This window comes from Scyliorhinus torazame, chromosome 6 (genome assembly GCF_047496885.1).
Source record: "Scyliorhinus torazame isolate Kashiwa2021f chromosome 6, sScyTor2.1, whole genome shotgun sequence".
In the NCBI taxonomy this organism is placed as follows: domain Eukaryota; kingdom Metazoa; phylum Chordata; class Chondrichthyes; order Carcharhiniformes; family Scyliorhinidae; genus Scyliorhinus; species Scyliorhinus torazame.
In genome coordinates, this window is record NC_092712.1 from 141,597,842 (window position 1) to 141,617,180 (window position 19,339).

The 19,339-nt window shown below is 44.6% G+C and overlaps 1 protein-coding gene across 5 annotated transcripts in view; it reads right to left on the reverse strand.

The window, feature by feature from the left end:
- The window catches only part of LOC140425043 (tensin-3-like), a 666,087-nt gene that overhangs the window by 251,553 nt on the left and 395,195 nt on the right, over window positions 1–19,339 (reverse strand). For all 5 annotated transcript variants that reach the window (XM_072508833.1, XM_072508834.1, XM_072508832.1 and 2 more), the window contains 2 exons: window positions 17,925–17,977; window positions 4,828–4,999 (listed from right to left, as the gene is read on the reverse strand). In XM_072508833.1, coding sequence (XP_072364934.1) covers window positions 4,828–4,999; window positions 17,925–17,977 — 225 coding nt within the window. The remainder of the gene's footprint in view (window positions 1–4,827; window positions 5,000–17,924; window positions 17,978–19,339) is intronic.

Consider the following 19,339-nt stretch of genomic DNA (forward strand, 5'->3'; position numbering starts at 1 on the left):
GGGGTCGGAGAATGACGCCCCATGTCTACCACCCTCATTGCTGCTGACTTATTTTCACAGCACTCCTCCTGACTCCGAGTGTTTCAACATGAGTAAAGACTGAAGAGCACAGTCATTCCTATCCCAGTGTCATTACCACGGTTGTGTCAGTGGATTTTGGTTCTTCAATTTCAAAACACTGAACGTTTTTAAGTTCTGACAGATCATGAAAGTTATGTGTCTGAGATTGGTCAAGCATGCAGGATTCTGGGATTTTGTTTCAGATTTGATGCTTTCAGAGTGCTCTATGAGCCCAAACTGACTCGCCACCCAGTGAAGTAGAAATGGATGAGAGAATCTGAACTACTCATCTGGGTGAAATACTTTGAACTCAAACTGTGGACATGGGAAAGATTTTTAAAAATATTTAGAGTACCCAATTCATTTTTTCCAATTAAGGGACAATTTAGCGTGGCCAATCCCCCTACCCTGCACATCTTTGGGTTGTGGAGGCGAAACCCATGCAAACTCCACACAGACAGTGACCCAGAGTCGGGATCGAACCTGGGACCTCGGCTTTGTGAGGCAGCAGGGAAAGATTAAAAGTTATTACTCACAACAAATAAAAACAGGGTTGTGGTCAAAGGTCATCTTTCCGATTTATTAATTTAATTTGTAATATTTGGAGAATATTAGGAACATTATCATAATGATGAGAACCTTCCTTCCTGGTGGAATGGTCAACCTAGGCATTTGTCACCCACAATATTTGCCAAGTAATCCACTGATACAGACACCAAACAAACCCAATATTTACTTCATAAACATACAGCCAAGCAGAAGCAGCATGCTGTCATCTAATAATAATTTACTTATACCCAAATTCAGTCACCTTAACCGAAAGCTAAAGAATATTAAAATCTTAGCCTGGATTCTCTGCTGTTCTCTGCTATCCGCTGCTGGTAGTGGGGTTCCCAATGCGGTGGAGTAATGGATTTAAATCGGGATCAGAGCCAGTTTGCTATGCTCCGGTCCCCCTCGCTGGTGATGGGATCAGGGTTCACTCCTGCGCGCCAGCAGGAGGATGCAAATGGATCTTAATGATCCATTTTAACCGCTTAATGGGCCAGGCACTAGGTATTCCGGACTCTCCTGATTCTCTGATCCTCTGGGCCTGGAACTATGTGGCTGAGGATCACTACTGGCATTTACCAGCGTGGCTCTGACGTGATGGACCTGACCATTGGCGAAGGAGGTAGCCCCAAAAGGGAGTTGCCTCCAAAGTCCACCCGAGGGCCACACTTCACACCCCCGTCCCCACAAATGCCACCCCCACCTGCCTGTCCCACGACCCCCTAAATAAAGTGACCCCTGCAGAGATCCCCTAAATAGAGAGACCCTCCTCCCCACATAACCCCCTAAATAGGGAGAGCCCACTCAGAGGCCCCCGAAATAGGGAGATCGCCCATATTATGTTAATTGCTATCAATGACCAGCAGGGCACTTCAAAATCATTTCATTGATTGAAATGCACTTAACTCTCTTTGAAGTGGTTATTATTTGTAAACATTGTGGTTACAGCACTTCAGGTGGATACAGAACTGGCTGGGCCATAGAAGGCAGAGAGTAGCAATGGAAGGGTGCTTTTCTAATTGGAGGGCTGTGACTAGTGGTGTTCCGCAGGGATCAGTGCTGGGACCTTTGCTGTTCGTAGTATATATAAATGATTTGGCGGAAAATGTAACTAGTCTGATTGGGCAGCACGGTAGCATTGTGGATAGCACAATTGCTTCACAGCTCCAGGGTCCCAGGTTCGATTCCGGCTTGGGTCACTGTCTGTGCGGAGTCTGCACATCCTCCCCGTGTGTGCGTGGGTTTCCTCCGGGTGCTCCGGTTTCCTCCCACAGACAAAGATGTGCAGGTTAGGCGGATTGGCCTTGATAAATTGACCTTAGTGTCCAAAATTGTCCTTAGTGTTGGGTGGGGTTGCTGGGTTATGGGGATAGGGTGGAGGTGTTGACCTTGGGTAGGGTGCTCTTTCCAAGAGCCGGTGCAGACTCGATGGGCCGAATGGTCTCCTTCTGCACTGTAAATTCTATGATTAGTAAGTTTGCAGACGTCACAAAGGTTGGTGGAATTGTGGATAGCGATGAGGACTGTCAGAGGATACAGCAGGATTTAGATCATTTGGAGACTTGGGCGGAGAGATGGCAGATCTCGAGGGGCTTTTCACAGTAACTTCATTTGAAGCCTACTCATGACAATAAGCGCTTTTCATTACATTTCATTTCGGATGGAGTTTAATCCGGACAAATGTGAGGTAATGCATTTTGGAAGGTCTAATGCAGGTAGGGAATATACAGTGAATGGTAGAACCCTCAAGAGTACTGAAAGTCAGAGAGATCTAGGTGTACAGGTCCACAGGACACTGAAAGGGGCAACACAGGTGGAGAAGGTAGTCAAGAAGACATACGGCATGCTTGCCTTCATTGCCAGGGGCATTGAGTATAAGAATTGGCAAGTCATGTTGCAGCTGTATAGAACCTTAGTTAGGCCACACTTGGAGTATAGTGTTCAATTCTTGGAGTATAATGTTCAATTCTGGTCGCCACACGACCAGAAGGATGTGGAGGCTTTAGAGAGGGTGCAGAAGACATTTACCAGGATGTTGCCTGGTATGGAGGGCATTAGCTATGAGGAGCGGTTGAATAAACTCAGTTTGTCCTCACTGAAACAACGGAGGTTGAGGGGCGACCTGATAGAGGTCTACAAAATTATGAGGGGCATAGACAGAGTGGATAGTAAGAGGCTTTTCCCCAGGGTAAAGGGGTCAATTACTAGGGAGCATAGGTTTAAGGTGCGAGGGGCAAGGTACAGAGTAGATGTACGAGGCAAGTTTTTTTTACACAGAGGGTAGTGGGTGCCTGGAACTCGCTGCCGGAGGAGGTGGTGGAAGCAGGGACGATAGTGACATTTAAGGGGCATCTTGCCAAATACATGAATAGGATGGGAATAGAGGGATACGGACCCAGGAAGTGTAGAAGATTGTAGTTAGTCGGGCAGCATGGTCGGCACGGGCCTGGAGGGACGAAGGGCCTGTTCCTGTGCTGTACTTTTCTTTGTCCTTTGTTTAGTGTTACTGACCATGAAAAAATGAATGGAGCAAGGCTGTATTTGTGGAAGCTGTCAATCACAGCCCACTAAAGAAAATGTATGAATAGTTTGTAGCTCAAAAACCTGAGGTTTTTTTTCTCTTTCCAGGAATTGACACACGTGCTTCCTCAGTCTGAGCCAGCAGCGGCATGTCCAGGTGAGTGTTACAATAGTATTTCTGTTCACTGCCCCTGACTGGACTGCTCTTTTCTGTGGGGTCTCTGGGGTGTCCGCCTATTCAGGGAGTCTCTGGGGTGTCCGCCTAATCAGGGAGTCTCTGGGGTGTCTGTCTATTCAGGGAGTCTCTGGGGTGTCTGTCTATTCAGGGAGTCTCTGGGGTGTCTGTCTATTCAGGGAGTCTCTGGGGTGTCTGTCTATTCAGGGAGTCTCTGGAGGGGCCCCCCTATTCAAGGAGTCTTGCGAGGGGAGGAGGGGGGGGGCACAGAAAATCTGGTGGCAGGGGTTGGGGGAAGAGAATGAGGCAGCATGTTAAAGAGGAGACACAAAGAGAAACATCAACTCAAAAAACATCACAGGAGAACGAGGATGACCATATTCTCCAATCTATCAAGTACCACATCGTAAGAGGTCAACTAGTGCATTAAAATTCTTCAATATTTTTTTGTCAGGTTCATTTCCTGTCGTCTGCTTTAGTCACATTTCCATAAGTAATGCTTGAGTCACGCACAGCAATACCTCCTTGCAATTATTTTAATGGGTAACTCTATATTGCATAATGCTCTGATGGGCATTTTTTTCAATTTGTTCACTGAATGTGGACATATCTGGCAAAGCTTGCTATGAATACATCCTTCATATGTGGTGATCCAATCTCCTTCATTACAAATACCAAACCTGTCTAAACCTGTTCACTAATGAAAATTACAACATTTTCCATATCCCCGTTGGCTTAGAATTCATTCAGTCATATATTTCAGTTAAAATTCAGTATTTCATCATTTAACTCAATGTTTAGCTCCTATCCATGAGCCACTCCACCACCGTCTCCATTTTCTACGAATCATACACACTGAGTCAATGCGGACCTTTCAGTAGACTCTGGCTTTCCCATCTATCAACATTCTTCAGAGGAAAAAATTAACCACTTATAACGTGGCACTGTTTTTAATGACCACTCCATGACCCCTTTTATAGTCATATCAATATTCCATTTCTCCCATGAATTACAAACTTTTTCAAAAAAATAGAACAGCAGAATAAAAGTTCAAGAACCTTCTAACAAAGTAACACATTGTGTAGTCTTTTGGCCACTTCCCCATCAAAATTTGTAGACACTGAAGATTGCTGAAAATGGTGTAAAGAGGGGCAGTTGAAATCAATGGCAAATAATTCATCAACAGTCTTAAAATGTTCCTGCAAGATATTCTGGTGAGGTTTACACATTTCCCATGTAAAGAAAAAGAGAAATAAATAATGCAACACTCCATGACCTCACTGCACCATAAGTGGCAATATAATAATAATGTCAGAGCAATTGAAACATCCACACACAACAAGACTTGCTTCAGGGCTTTTCCAATTGACTGTAATTACTTCATGGGTAGAATAGCAGTAGATAGATGCACAAACACGCTCTCTGGCTATCTTACATTCAAGTTGTGTTGGCCAATCTAGAGAGCCCCCAACAAAATTCTTGGTGCGAGTTCCTCTAAATCAGTTCTTTACATATCTTACCAAATAATTATCTCCATGTTTGGATTTCAGCATCCGCGTTACATCCTGTAGATTATGGAAATACGTCTCTTCTGAACAGCCGGCAGGGAAAGATACAGCAATGATGCGCTCAGTAATGTAAGTCAGATCAAGCTCATAACCCTCCTCCATAATGTTGCCTGATTCCACACTCCTGCACACAGAAGAGAGAAATAATGCAATAATTTAAATGAAACACTGACCATTTCTTTGGTGACTTCAACATTTAAGTGTTTGCAGAAAGAGGGGAGGAAAGGAGGAATAACTAAACATAGTTAAAAACTAAGTTCAATATTAATGGGAAAAACAAAAGATTAAATAGTCTGGTTTGACTGAATGATAAGGTCTCTGTCAATGACAGTACATTACATGTACACACATTCTACCAATAGTAACTTCAATTCATCGAACGTCAATTTGAAGAGATATAATGCAGTGATTCCGAAGCTATCCAGGGTTAAATCCCACCAAGAGTTCAGTAGCTACTCATGCAGTGAAATTAATTTAATAATCCAGAGGATCTGGATAGCATGAACAGCAGGTCATTGAGTTGCTTGAGAACAGTCTGATTACAAAGCTGAATGAGCATGGGCAGCACGGCACGATTTCAAAAGAGATAGTGTGCCAGTCAGTAGGAACTTCCATAGTAGGATTATTCAGAGATGTCAAAAATAAGAGTGTTGATTCTGGCTCCTCCCTAACTCTCAACACCCCAGCTGCAAAGAGCTTAGCCCCCACAATCAGGTGATGTCACACAATTTGAGATGGCATAATCCAGTGAATGTGAGGGAGCAGAACCAGAACTGCTGTTTATGAGATATATCTTTTTGATCCAAATTGCGCACATTCTTGTTTGAGTAATTCACATCCAGACTTGCATTTTAAATAATTAGGATCATGTCCACAAACAAGGAGTAGTGGAATTACATTCTCTGACCAAGTATATTGAATTTCAGGCTATTGAGCAATAATGACCAGAACAAAAGTACAATTTGGAAAAGTGAAACTTTGAAGACACAAAACAAATTTACTTCAAAAATATTACTAAAATAAAGAATCTACTTTTGTTATGCTGAATACGAAGGATGAATTAATAAACCCAACAATAATGTCAATTCTGCAGAAAGGCTCAAAATGCATAAATAGGGCATTTAAATAGTAGCATGAATGATTTGCATTCAATATCCATTGGTAAAAAAGCAGAAAATTAAATGTAGTTATTAAAATAGATTAAAAGCAATAAAAAGGTACATAAAGTGACTGTGGAATACATTTAAAATAAAACAGTAATTTGGAATATAAAAGCAGTTGTGAGTTAAAAAAGATCAATGCAAGTTGCATGAATGATTGAGTTCAAAAGCTTTCAATGGTTCACTCACAAGATCACTGACCATTCAGCCTAACTGGGGCTGGTTTAGCACACTGGGCTAAATCGCTGGCTTTTAAAACAGACCAAGACAGGCCAGCAGCACGGTTCAATTCCCGTACCAGCCTCCCCGAACAGGCGCCGGAATGTGGCGACTAGGGGCTTTTCACAGTAACTTAATTGAAGTCTACTTGTGACAATAAGCGATTTTCATTTCATTTCATTTCAACTTAGTCAATCTATCCAAAACATGCTACTGTCTTTCAATTGTGGCATTTAATTGCTCCTTGAATGATTCCAGGCCTTTTGACTTCATTATTATACCTAGAAATCCATTATTCTTATTGATAACACTCTGAATGGGGAAGTATCTATCCTACATTTGGCCTTTCATTAGTTAGAACTTGTGAACCTCGTCTTTCCAAATATACCTTCCCCATTTTCTGAATCTTACATAACTCTCAAGTTCACTTTCCTGGTGCTTCTTTGCAAGGTTGCGAAGTCCACATTTCTTTAGAATCATAGAATCCCTACAGTGAGAAAGAGATCATTCGGCCCATCCAGTCTGCACCAAACCTTCGAAAGACCACCCTACCTAGACCTTATCCTCATAACCCCACCCAACCGTTGGACACTTAGGGGCAATTTATCTTGGCCAATCCATCTAACCTGCACATCTTTGGACTGTGGGAGGAAACAGGAGCACCCGGAGGAAACCCACGCAGACATGGGGGGAATGTGCAAACTCCACACAGTCACCAGAGGTCGGAATCGAACTTCATAACTATAAAAGCTTGATATTGGCAGATAACTGGTTGAGTGGTAAGAGGCCAGACTTGGAATAAAGGGAATGTGTTCTGACTGTCAGCGTGTAACAAGTTGTACTCCCGAGGGATCTGTACTGCTTTTTTGCCATGCATAATCAATGACTTTCATGAAGAAAAAAAAGTGTTGCATATCTAAATTTGAAGATGGGAAAAGGAAGTTACTGTAGTACGAGGAGTTGATAGAATAGTTATGTAAATGAGTTAGTGAGGTAGATCATCATGTAACAGTGACATCAACAGTCATGTGCTTGACACTCTGGGTAAAGGTGGAACAATCTGTACTCATAAGCGGCACAAGTATTCTGTAACCTATCTTACATGGTAGCAGTGGTGGCGACACCAATCTAACGAAGGGTTGGTGCCATTGAGAGGATACCATGGTGAGAAAGTGCAAGAAAACGTGGTAGAATTAAGAATACCTCAGGAGGCAGCAAACGGTGGCAATGTCAGCACCCATCCAACAGTCACTTTTCCTGCCCATTTGAAGGTCTCGAGGGGCCGCAAAGAGGCCAAAAATAGGAGTTATGGAAGAAACAACAATTGGGTCTCCACGCCGAAGGGCAGGAGCATCAGGTTGGTTAATTCCTTTCAAGTTATTGGACTAGTCGCCAACAATGTCCTCTTGAGGCAGTGGCAACAGTGAAGCTCTTTTACTGTGTTTTCCAGAATCACTGAACTTTAAAACCATTTTCACCCATCTTTTTCACCTCAGGGGTTGTAAAACCTCATTAAAATGAATATATACAAATAAGCCCAAAAGAACCTGAAATTTTACTCACAAGTCTGTCCAGACACCGAGGCACCAAGACTCATAAAAAAACTTAAATGAAATGAAACCATTTGTACCTTCTTTAGTGTACATACATACGCACAAATTCAACTTAAAATTATACATTATCATAGAATTTACAGTGCAGAAGGAGGCCATTCGGCCCATCCAGTCTGCACCGGCTCTTGGAAAGAGCACCCGACCCAAGGTCAACACCTCCACCCTATCCCCATAACCCAGTAACCCCACCCAACACTAAGGGCAATTTTGGACACTAAGGGCAATTTATCACGGCCAATCCACCTAACCTGCACATCTTTGGACTGTGGGAGGAAACCGGAGCACCCGGAGGAAACCCACGCACACACGGGGATAATGTGCAGACTCTGCACAGACAGTGACCCAAGCCGGAATCGAACCTCGGACCCTGGAGCTGTGAAGCAATTGTGCTATCCACAATGCTACCGTGCTGCCCGGTGTTCATACATTGTTCATAACTATATATTTATATATAATATATATATAATGACATATATATAGTGGTAATAAACCAGTTTGAAATAACTACCCGAGTAAGACGACAATCCCTCCAGATAAGATAGGCCATGCAACCAGCTTAAGAAACAGTTTCAAAGGGAGGTACAGACACAAATATGGTGGCTAAGAATTCAGTCTGAGCAGGTGTGAGGCAATCCATGTCAGGTCCAAGAAAGGCCAATCAAAATATTTTTGTTACAGGAAGAGAGAAGGAACTTGGAAGTGCAAAGGGTTTGGGTAGTCCACGTACATAATCAGTAAACGGAGATGCACATGTATATAAGAACAAGGAGGAGTGGGCAATTCAGCCCCTTGAGCTTGCTCTGTCTTTCAATATGATTATGGCTGATCGCCTCTCAGCCTCAACTCCACTTTCCTGCCTGTTCTCCATAACCCTTCAACCTATTATGAATTAAAAATCAGTCCATCTTCTCCTTTAATTTACTTAATGTCCCGGCATCCACCACACTCTGGGGTAGTGAATTCCACAGATTCGCCACCCGTTAAGAGAAGTAATTTCTCCTCATCTGTGTTTTAAATCTTCTACCCCTTATCCTAAAACTATGACCTCGCGTGCTTGATTGCTCCACAAGAGGAAGCATCCGCTCCACTGCTACTTTGTCTATACCTGTTATCATCTTACCTTCCTCAATTAGATCTCCTCTCATTCTTCTAAACTCAGTAAGAAGTTTTACAACACCAGGTTAAAGTCCAACAGGTTTGTTTCGATATCACTAGCTTTCGGAGAGCTGCTCCTTCCTCAGGTGAATGAAGAGGTATGTTCCAGAAACATATATATATAGGCAGATTCAAAGATGCCAGACAATGCTTGGAATACGCAGGTGATTAAATCTTTACAGATCCAGAGATGAGGAAACCCCAGGTTAAAGAGGTGTGAATTGTGTCAAGCCAGGACAGTTGGTAGGATTTCGCAGGCCAGATGGTGGGGGATGAATGTAATGCAACATGAATCCCAGGTCCCGGTTGAGGCCGCACTCATGTGTGCGGAACTTGGCTATAAGTTTCTGCTCGGCGATTCTGCGTTGTCGCGGGTCCTGAAGGCCGCCTTGGAGAACGCTTAACCGGAGATCAGAGGCTGAATGCCCTTGACTGCTGAAGTGTTCCCCGACTGGAAGGGAACATTCCTGCCTGGTGATTGTCGCGCAATGTCCGTTCATTCGTTGTCGCAGCGTCTGCATGGTCTCGCCAATGATCCACGCTTCGGGCCATCCTTTCCTGCAGCGTATGAGGTCGACAACGTTAGCCGAGTCGCACGAGTATGTACCGCGTACCTGGTGGGTGGTGTTCTCACGTGTAATGGTGGTATCCATGTCGATGATCTGGCACGTCTTGCAGAGATTGCTATGGCAGGGTTTTGTGGTGTTGTGGTCACTGCTCTGAAGGCTGGGTAGTTTGCTGCAAACAATGGTTTGTTTGAGGTTGCGCGGTTGTTTGAAGGCAAGTAGCGGGGGAGTGGGGATGACCTTGGCAAGATGTTCATCTTCATCGATGACGTGTTGAAGGCTGTGAAGAAGATGTCGTAGTTTCTCCGCTCCGGGAAAGTACTGGACGACGAAGGGTATTCTGTCGGTTGTGTCCCATGTTTGTCTTCTGAGGTCGGTGCGGTTTTTTGCTGTGGCGCGTTGGGACTGTTGATCGAGGAGTCGAGCGCCATACCCCGTTCGTACGAGGGCATCTTTCAACGTCTGTAGATGTCCGTTACGCTCCTCCTCGTCTGAACAGTTCCTGTGTATACGGAGAGCTTGTCCATAGGGAATGGCTTCTTTAATGTGTTCAGGGTGGAAGCTGGAGAAGTGGAGCATCGTGAGGTTATCCGTGGGCTTGACGTAAAGCGAAGTGCTGAGATGACCGTCCTTGATGGAGACGAGTGTGTCCAAGAATGCAACTGATTTTGGAGAGTAGTCCATGGTGAGTCTGATGGTTGGATGGAACTTATTGATGTCATTGTGTAGTCATTTCAGTGATTCTTCGCCGTAGGTTCAAAGGAAAAATTGTCATCGATGTATCTGGTGTATAACGTCGGTTGAAGGTCCTGTGCGGTGAGTAGGTCTTGTTCAAACTTGTGCATGAAGATGTTGGCGTATTGGGGTGCAAATTTGGTCCCCATGGCTGTTCCGTGCGTCTGGATGAAGAACTTGTTGTCGAAGGTGAAGGTGTTGTGATCCAGAATGAAGCGGATGAGTTGCAGAATTGCACCTGGAGACTGGCAGTTGTCGGTGTTGAGTACTGAGGCTGTTGCAGCAATGCCGTCGTCATGGGGGATGCCGAGTCGTCCATTGTGACGAGGAATGTTCCTGGTTCAACTGGTCCATGGGTGCTGCATTTATGTAGGAAGTCCGTCGTGTCGCGACAGAAGCTGGGCGTACCTTGTACGATGGGTTTCAAAACTCGGGAGAGAGTAGGCCTAAACTATTCGTCTCTTCATAAGACAATCCTCTAATCTCTGGAATCAATCTCGTGAACCTTCTCTGAACTGCCTCCAATGCAACTACATCCCTCCTCAAATAAGGGGACCAAAATTGTACAGTCTTCCAGGTGCGGCCTCACCAATGCCTTGCACAGTTGTAAAAGTACAAAAAGTATTCTAGTTGGCTGAGGGAATTTTAGTCTTTATTGCAAGGCGATTGGAATGCAAAGGGGAGGAAGTTATGCTTGGGTGTGTAGAGCCTTAATCAGACCTTACACGAGTACGCCATTCAGTTTTGAGTGCTGTACTTCCTCAAGAATACATTTGGATTTGAAGGAGGTAGTACACAGGTTCAGCAAGATGATACCATGCTTAAAAGATTAGATTATAATAATAATTAGAATAAAGAGGAGTCAAAGTTGTGGTCGCACGACCCTTTTCAGGGCTTGACCGACCACGTGACTGGCTTGGGGCCAATGGGGAGCAGGACTCCAGGGAGTGTGGACACCAGAGCCGAAGTGACCAAACCTGTTATATATTGAGTTCTGTGCCTGTCACTTAACTCCTTTGATTTTCATCAATAAACCTGTTTGCTAACGACTGGAAGTCTCCAGTGTATGTTTTGAATCACCTCATTGGCAACAAGGTAAAAGGTTTGATCGCAGCCTACAATATGTCATGAATTGAGGGGGGGAAGGAAGGAGCACTTGAAAAAGGAAAAAAACACCAATGAGAGTCGGGAATCATTAAAACATGAGTGAAAATGAGAGTTTGCGGGCCCCAAGCATATAACTTAAAAACGAGCTTCACATCCCTGGAAGCACCCGACTCCAATACCTTTGATCAGATAGTTAAGCTGGACAAAGTACACTTCAATCCAAGACACTCGATTATCCTCCATCATAATAAATTTAACTCTGCGGTCAGGGACCATGAAGAGTCCATCTCAGCCTTCACAGCCTGACTTAGTCAGTTCGCTGAGCACTGCGGGTTCCAGACCGTGCTTGGTGGCATGTTATGCGGTTGGCTGGTTTGTGGGTTCCATAACCTCAACATCCAGAAGAAACTCCTGGCCGTAAAGTTAGAAAAAGTGATGGAGATAACTCAAGCGTCAGAGTGCGCTGAGAAAGGCACCACCAAGCTCCAAAGCATGGCTGAAGGGAAGGGCGGGGGGCTGAGGAGGTTTTGAGGATGTTTTTCGCAAAGAATTGGGCCAGATCACAGGCATCAAAGCCAAAATCTATGTCAATTCAGATTTAACGCCCAAGTTCTTTGGAGCCAGACCGGTGCCCTATGCGCTTTATCAGAAAGTTGGAGTGTGATTAAAAGATTAGAATAGTTGGGCATAATTAGACTTGGTCAGTTCTCCAAGTCGGCGGCACCCATAGTCCCAGTTCTCGAACCATTTCATTCGATAAGGATTTGTGGGGACTACAAACTAACCATAAATTAGGCTGCGCAGGTGGATAGGTACCCGATTCCCCAGATCGACGACCACCCTGGAAAGTTGGCAGGGTGGGCATCACCTACTCCAAATTGGATCTCAGCCATGAATACCTGAAATTAGAATTGGACGAGGAATCCCAGACGTTTGTCACAATAAACATCCACAAGATGTGCATTCCTCGGCCGCAGAAAAATACTTTTCACTGTACTTCGGTACATGTGACAATAAGTCAAATCAAATCAGATCATTATTCCAATGTACAAGGGAAAATCTCTTCCAAGGAATTCCCAAGATTATAGTCTACCTCAACAACATTCTGGTCACTAGTACCAGCCCTGAACAGCATATGTCTAGCCTGGAGGAAGTGATAAAAAGGTTTCGGGGGAAGCACGGTGGTGCAGTGATTAGCACTGCTGCCTCACGGCGCCGAAGTCCCAGGTTCGAACCCGGCTCTGGGTCACTGTCCATGTGGAGTTTGCACATTCTCCCCGTGTCTGCGTGGGTTTCGCCCCCACAACCCAAAGATGTGCCGAGTAGGTGGATTGGCCACGCCAAATTGCCCTTAATTGGAAAAAATGAATTGGGTACTCTAAATTTATTTTAAAAATGAAAAAGAGGGTCCAGGACGTGGGGGTCGGTCTCAAATACGCAAAATGTACTTTCTTGGCCTCTAAAGTGACATAGCTAGGATTTCACGTTCATGCAACAGGTTTGCTCCCCTGAAGAAGGTCCCAGCTCCCAGAAATGTTAGCGAGCTCAAATCCTTCCTCGGTATGGTAAATTATTGTAGAAGATACATTTTGAATCCATCATGTCGGACAATGGCACCCCTTTTACATGCGATGACTTCCATGTTTTTGTCCAAGCCAATGGCATACGACATACGAGGATACCCCCGTACTATTTGATGTCTAACGGTGTGGCCGATAAGGCCATACAGACCTTCAAGAATGTGATGTGGAAATAATCTAACAAACCACTTTGCCAATGATTGGCCAACTTTTTATTGTCTTATAACTCAACCCCCCACACCACCACAGGGGATCACACCTGCTGAGCTGTTCATGGGTTGTCGCCTCAGAACCTGGTTGGATCTGGTGCCTCCCAATTTGCCGGGGAGGGTAGAGGCAATTCAGGCTTCCCAGAGAAGTCAGCTGGCTGCGCAGAGGGACGACAGATGGGGGACCCAGTTTTAGTTCATAACTCCACCTCGGAGCCGCGTTGGCCAGCTGGATGGACTGTAGCTAAGTCAGGGCCTGTGTCATACGTTGTCAGTGTAAATGGATGGACTGGCAAAAGGTACGTTAACCACTTCAGGAGTCGGGGAATGGTGAACGCCAGTTTGGAGTCAATATGTTCCACTGGTGTTATCGATACTCCTGTAAATGTTTGCGACCAGAGAGAGCTGAGGACTTCTGAATCCACTGAGCCAGCTGCACCTGTGGATGCCAGAGAAGTCAGTTCTCCTGTCATTGAGGCAGTGCCTCCTGAAATGTTACTGGCTTGAAGGATGCCGCGCCTGTGGGCAGGCTGCGGAGGTCCACGAGGACTCGAATCTCCAGACCAATTGACTTTTTGATGGACTCTTTCCCCTCTTGTCTTTTATTATGTTTGTAAACTTTGTAAATAGCGTTAGTGTATTATCTTATAAGGGACTTAAGGGGGGATGGATGTGGTAGCATGACCACTTTAAGGGGGCAGGCTCAACGGACCATGTGACCGGCTAGAGACCAATTGTGCGGGAGTGTGTGAGCCCCACCCTAGGGGCAGGACACCAGGCAGTGTGGATCCCAGACCGAAGTGACCAGGCCTGTTATATTGAGTTCTATGCCTGTTACTTATCTGCCTTTGCCTTTCACCAATAAAACCCTTTGTTAACGACTGGAAGCCTCCAGCGTATGTCTTGAGCCAACATAAAAGTAGATGCAGAAAAGCTATTGCTTCTGACAAGGGGGACAAGCTTAAAATTAGAGCTGTGTCATTTTGGAATGTAATCAGAAGACAGATTTTTCACGAAGAGGGTACAGGAAATCTGGAACTCTCCTCCAAAAAGACTGGGGCTTGTCAGTTAATATTTTCAAGAATGAATTCAGTAGATTTTTGAAAATTAGGTAATTGTCTCAAAAGTGATATGGAACAAAAGGAGGTAAATGGAGTTGATGTTCAGATCAGTTAGTGGCAGAAAGGACCACAACAGAAAGCAGGATTAGGCTGGATAGCTCTTCTTTGGTTGGCAAGACATGACACAAAATTTACAACATACAAGGCCTATGTTTCTTTAACAGACTCCTGGGGCTGAATGGCTGACTCCTCATCCTATTTCACGATTAGTCTTATGGTTCTCATGATTTTTTTCACTGTATCTACCACTTGAATGCTTTCTTTGTGTCTTGGTGACTAGAACTCAACATAATACTGGAGATGCAATCTGAATACAGCACGGTACAGCTCGAGCAGATCTATTCAGGACTTGCTTTCTTATTATTTCACTACACATGTCAACATTCTATTGGCAGTGCTTATTGTTGATTTGCATTGTTTGGACACGGAGGGCAGAATTTAATGCCCCCTCCTGTGGTGAGTTTGGTAGCAGGTGAGGAGGCATGTGGGTGGGGACCAATGTTTTCCTGGCATGGCCCCAATTAAGTCTGTGGCGAGAAGGCCCGTGACGCCCTTAAAAGGTGAATTAATCCCAGTGCTATGGTCTTCACCCAACATTGGGTGGAGGACTTGCAACACGGGAACTCCAAAAAGCAAAGGCGCATCAGCAGCGACTTCAGACCAAAGAATCGTTGCAGCACAGGAGGCCAATTGGCCCATTGCGTTTGCACCAGGTCTCCGAATGAGTCATTAACTACGTGCTGTACTCCCGCCTTTTTCCCATAACCTGGTATGCACTTCCTTTTCCAATAGCTATCCAACTTCCTTTAGAAAGTTTCAATTGAACCTGCCTCCAGCACATTCTCTGCGTTCCAGGCCTTAACCACTCACTGTGTGAAAAAGATTTACTTCATTACTTTCGCTTCTTGTACCAATTACTTTATATCTGTGCCCTCTCATTCTCAATCCTGCCATGAATGGAACAGTTTTTCTCCCATCCATGCTGGATTTCGCGGGGGGGGGGGGGGGGGGGGAGAAACTTGGAACCCCTTAATTCAGTCAATAGGTGACACAGGAAAACCAAATGATATGATTGCAAAGCATTTTAGGCTAGCTGATGGTCATGGCACTGCTGATATTAATTAATCTCTCACGCATTGGATTTGGTAACTCATCCTCCCCCACTTGTCGACATCAACACACACCATTTAAAATGAGAAAAAATCAATGAAACAGAAACAATGTTGAAAATACCCTGGGTTGTACACAGAAAACGAATTGTCAGGCATGCAAAGCCACTCAGTGTTCGGCAAGCCACTGTGACGATGCAGCAATTCTCTGAATTTTTCCGAGTCGGGCCAGGTAGGTTCACGGGTTGCTCAGCCATTCGGAGCACGGGGAAAAAAATTGGATTCGGATTTTTCGGATTTGTTTGTTTATTGTCACGTGTAAAAGTATTGTTCTGTGTACAGTTCAGACAGATCATTTCATACATTAAAAGAAAATACATAGGGCAAACATAAAATAAACATAAAATACACAATGTAAATACATAGACATAAGCGTCGGGTGAAGTATACGGAGTGGAGCACAACTCAGTAGAGAAGATGTGTGAAGAGATCAGATCAGTCCATAAGAGTGTCAGTTAGGAGTCTGCTAACAGCGAAGAAGAAGCGGTTTCAGACACCATCAATTTCCAGGTAGCCTGATTTGAGCTACTCTACCTGCACTTTATATTTGTCTACGATTACATTTCATCTACCATCGGTCCACTCATGTATATGCTTTCCATGTAAATGTGCTGTAATTTCTAAGATGTCTTATCCAATACACTGTCTCTCTTCATTTTGGTTTCACATACAAGTCTATGCAATTTTTTATTAGATTTATGAATCTAAGTCATTGATGTAAATTAGACACAGGAATGGTCTCAATCACAAACCTTGCACCAGCTCACTCAATGGGCGCGATCTTTCCAAAAGGGAACAAAGTCCCCGATCGAGCGTGTTTACCCACATGTTTCCTGGCACTCGCAGTGCCAAAAAACACATGGCTATTCAACTCGACGCGTTGAGTAAGGGGCCTGGACAGGGAATGCGCGGCCGAGGCTGCACATAGGCCCGCTTTTTGCAATGGGGAGCTCTGCTCACCGGAATTTCCCGTTGTAGTGAGAGTTGCTTGTTTCAGGCAATGCATTTTAAATGGCGTCCCAATCGCCTAGGCCCTGAAAGGAATGCCAGAGTGCAAGGCTGGCATTGCCAGGTTTGCACGTGGCACCAGCCATATCAGAGCACCACCCTGCTCAAAGGACTTGCTGCTGGGGGCTTCCAATCCACTTAGAGACCTCCACGAATGCCGCTCCATCTGGTCCCCATTTGAGAGAGACTGGGGGGGGGGGGGGGGGGGGGGGGAGACTGGGGGGGGGGGTGCGGGGGGAGAGGGACTGGGGGTGGGAGAGAGAGACTGGGAGGAAAAGAGAGACTGTGTGAGGAAGAGAGAGACTGGGGGAAAGAGAGACTGGGAGCAAGAGAGAGACTGGAGGAGGAAGAGAGAGACTGGAAGAGGAAGAGAGAGACTGGGGGGGAAGAGAGAGGCTGGGGGGAAGAGAGAGACTGAGGGGAAGAGAGAGACGGAGGGGAAGAGAGAAACTGGGGGGAAGAGAGAGACTGGGGGAGGAAGAGAGAGTCTGGGCGGGGAAGAGAAAGACGGGGGGAAGAGAGAGACTGGGGGGGGGGGAGAGAGACTGGGGAGGGGAGAGAGACTGGGGCGAAGAGAGAAACTGGGGGGAAGAAAGAGACTGGGGGAGGAAGAGAGAGACTGGGGGAAGAGAGAGACTGACGGGAAGAGAGAGACTGAGGGGAAGAGAGAGACTGGGCGGGGAAGAGAGAGACTGGGCGGGGAAGAGAGAGACTGGGCGGGGAAGAGAGAGACTGGGCGGGGAAGAGAGTGACTGGGGGGAAGAGAGAGACTGGGGGGATGAGAGAGAATTGGGGGGGAAGAGAGACTGGGGGGGGAAGAGAGACTGGGGGGAAGAGAAACTGGGGGGAAGAGAGAGACTGAGGGGAAGAGAGACTGGGGGAAGAGAGAGACTGGGGGGGGGGGAGGAGACTGGGGGGGGGGAAGAGAGACTGGGGGGGGGGGAGGGGGACGTGGAGGAGGGGGGGGGGAGAGAAAGAAAGAGACTGGGGTTGCTGCTCAAAGTAAATAGTCCTGGTAAATACAATTTCTTTTCATTAGCTACAGTTTTCCACCCCAGGAATCATCCTGGGGAAACTATGCACGCTTTTATTGCAGAATGGAACACTCAAAACCACACAGTACTCTGTGAACCAAACAATGCTTTGTACATTAATTCCCTTTGCTGGAATATCTGACCTATGAACATAACACAATATATTGCATTCTATTTTATAGCTTTGTCTACATGCTCTCTTGTTGAAATTAGTTGACAGTTGGGCAATTGATAGCTCAATCATGACTTAAATAATTGATAGGATAGCTGAAGACATCGATAACAATGTAACACAGCTCCAAATACCCAGCAAAGATATTTAGTTTTGGAAAAATCTCATGGGTTGATTTGAAAGTTCCTTTGCAATACTTACTGAGATAAGTTATTGTGACTGAAAGATGAGCTCTTCAGAAAGTTGTTTGAAGCCTGGAATTATTTAAAAAAAATAAGTTAAGTTTGCAACAATTAATGTGTAGATAAAACAGAACATTAAATATGCATAATAAAGATCTGAACCCAAGATTTTTACTCACATTTGAGCTGATATTTAAAAATAGTGTGTTCAGATAGCACAATATCTCTATTTTGAAAGGATAATTTGGCTGAGAAATAAATGGTTTTAAATTCCAATAGATACTTCCTATGTTTTCACAGCTTATGAATTTTTGGTGTCAGTGACAGATCTTTCTCTTTTACCCGGTTTAATCGACCAAGGTATTCTCCTGATTTTCTTCATGTTTTGAGCACAAAATAAAACGATTATCCCTTTGTCTTGTAAGATTTAATCTGCGTAAACCATTGGAATACATCAATTTTAATTACTTCACTTATCAAGTGTTGGTTTGAGACACTTCATTATGCTCCAATGAGGTTATACAAGTGGCTGGACACAGGATACATCAGACAATCTTGACATCATTGACTAAATCTTAACTAAACATTTATATTTTAAAATTGTGTAGTTGGAGAATGTTTTTGAGATAACAAATAACATTTAATGTAAAATAATTAAAGCATTGACAATTAAGAGACTTAGTAATTTTGTAAACCTGGCAGAAGTCACTTGAACCAGAGGTTGCAGGCTACATTTCTCCTTTTATTTTATTGCTGCCAAAATGGAACTCATTGGATTTTAGACGAAATGAAATAAAGCATGCTGAATATATTCAATTTTCTTTGGTCAGCTCATTGGCCTAAAATAAACAAAGTATTTGTAGAGCAATGGAATGCGATTTGTTAGATTTCTCAGTTGGCACGGTCACTGAAGGGTTAAGAGACCACTTTCTGGGCTGCAAAATTCTATGAAGCAAGGCCACACAAGATCACGGAATGAGGACACCGAGGAGGCAGCTGAAACAAAGACAATATCCGAACATGACAAGAAAATAGTGCTCATGGGGAATTATTTGTTCAGACGAGTGGACATCTATGTGTTGCATAATGATGATACTTTCAGGGTGGGGAACTGTCCACTCTTGCTAGAGTAATATACTCTATGTTGAAGAAAAGTTTAGAAAGGATGCTGATGGGGTCAGGAAGGGGTGCAAAGGAGAGGGTAAAACAATATAGGGATCTTTAGGGATACTGGAGGACTGTCAAAGCCCAAATATGCAGAATGAAAAGTAACGTCTCTTGGCAGACTTCAGGTTTTGAGAGATGAAGGGGGTTCACAAAGAAACTTGAGAGTATGAAGGAGTATCTGGCAATCTTGTGCAAAAAGCAGCAACTCTGCCATCATCATAATAATAATAATAATTAAATAACTGGGAATACCTCCTGAACAAAAGC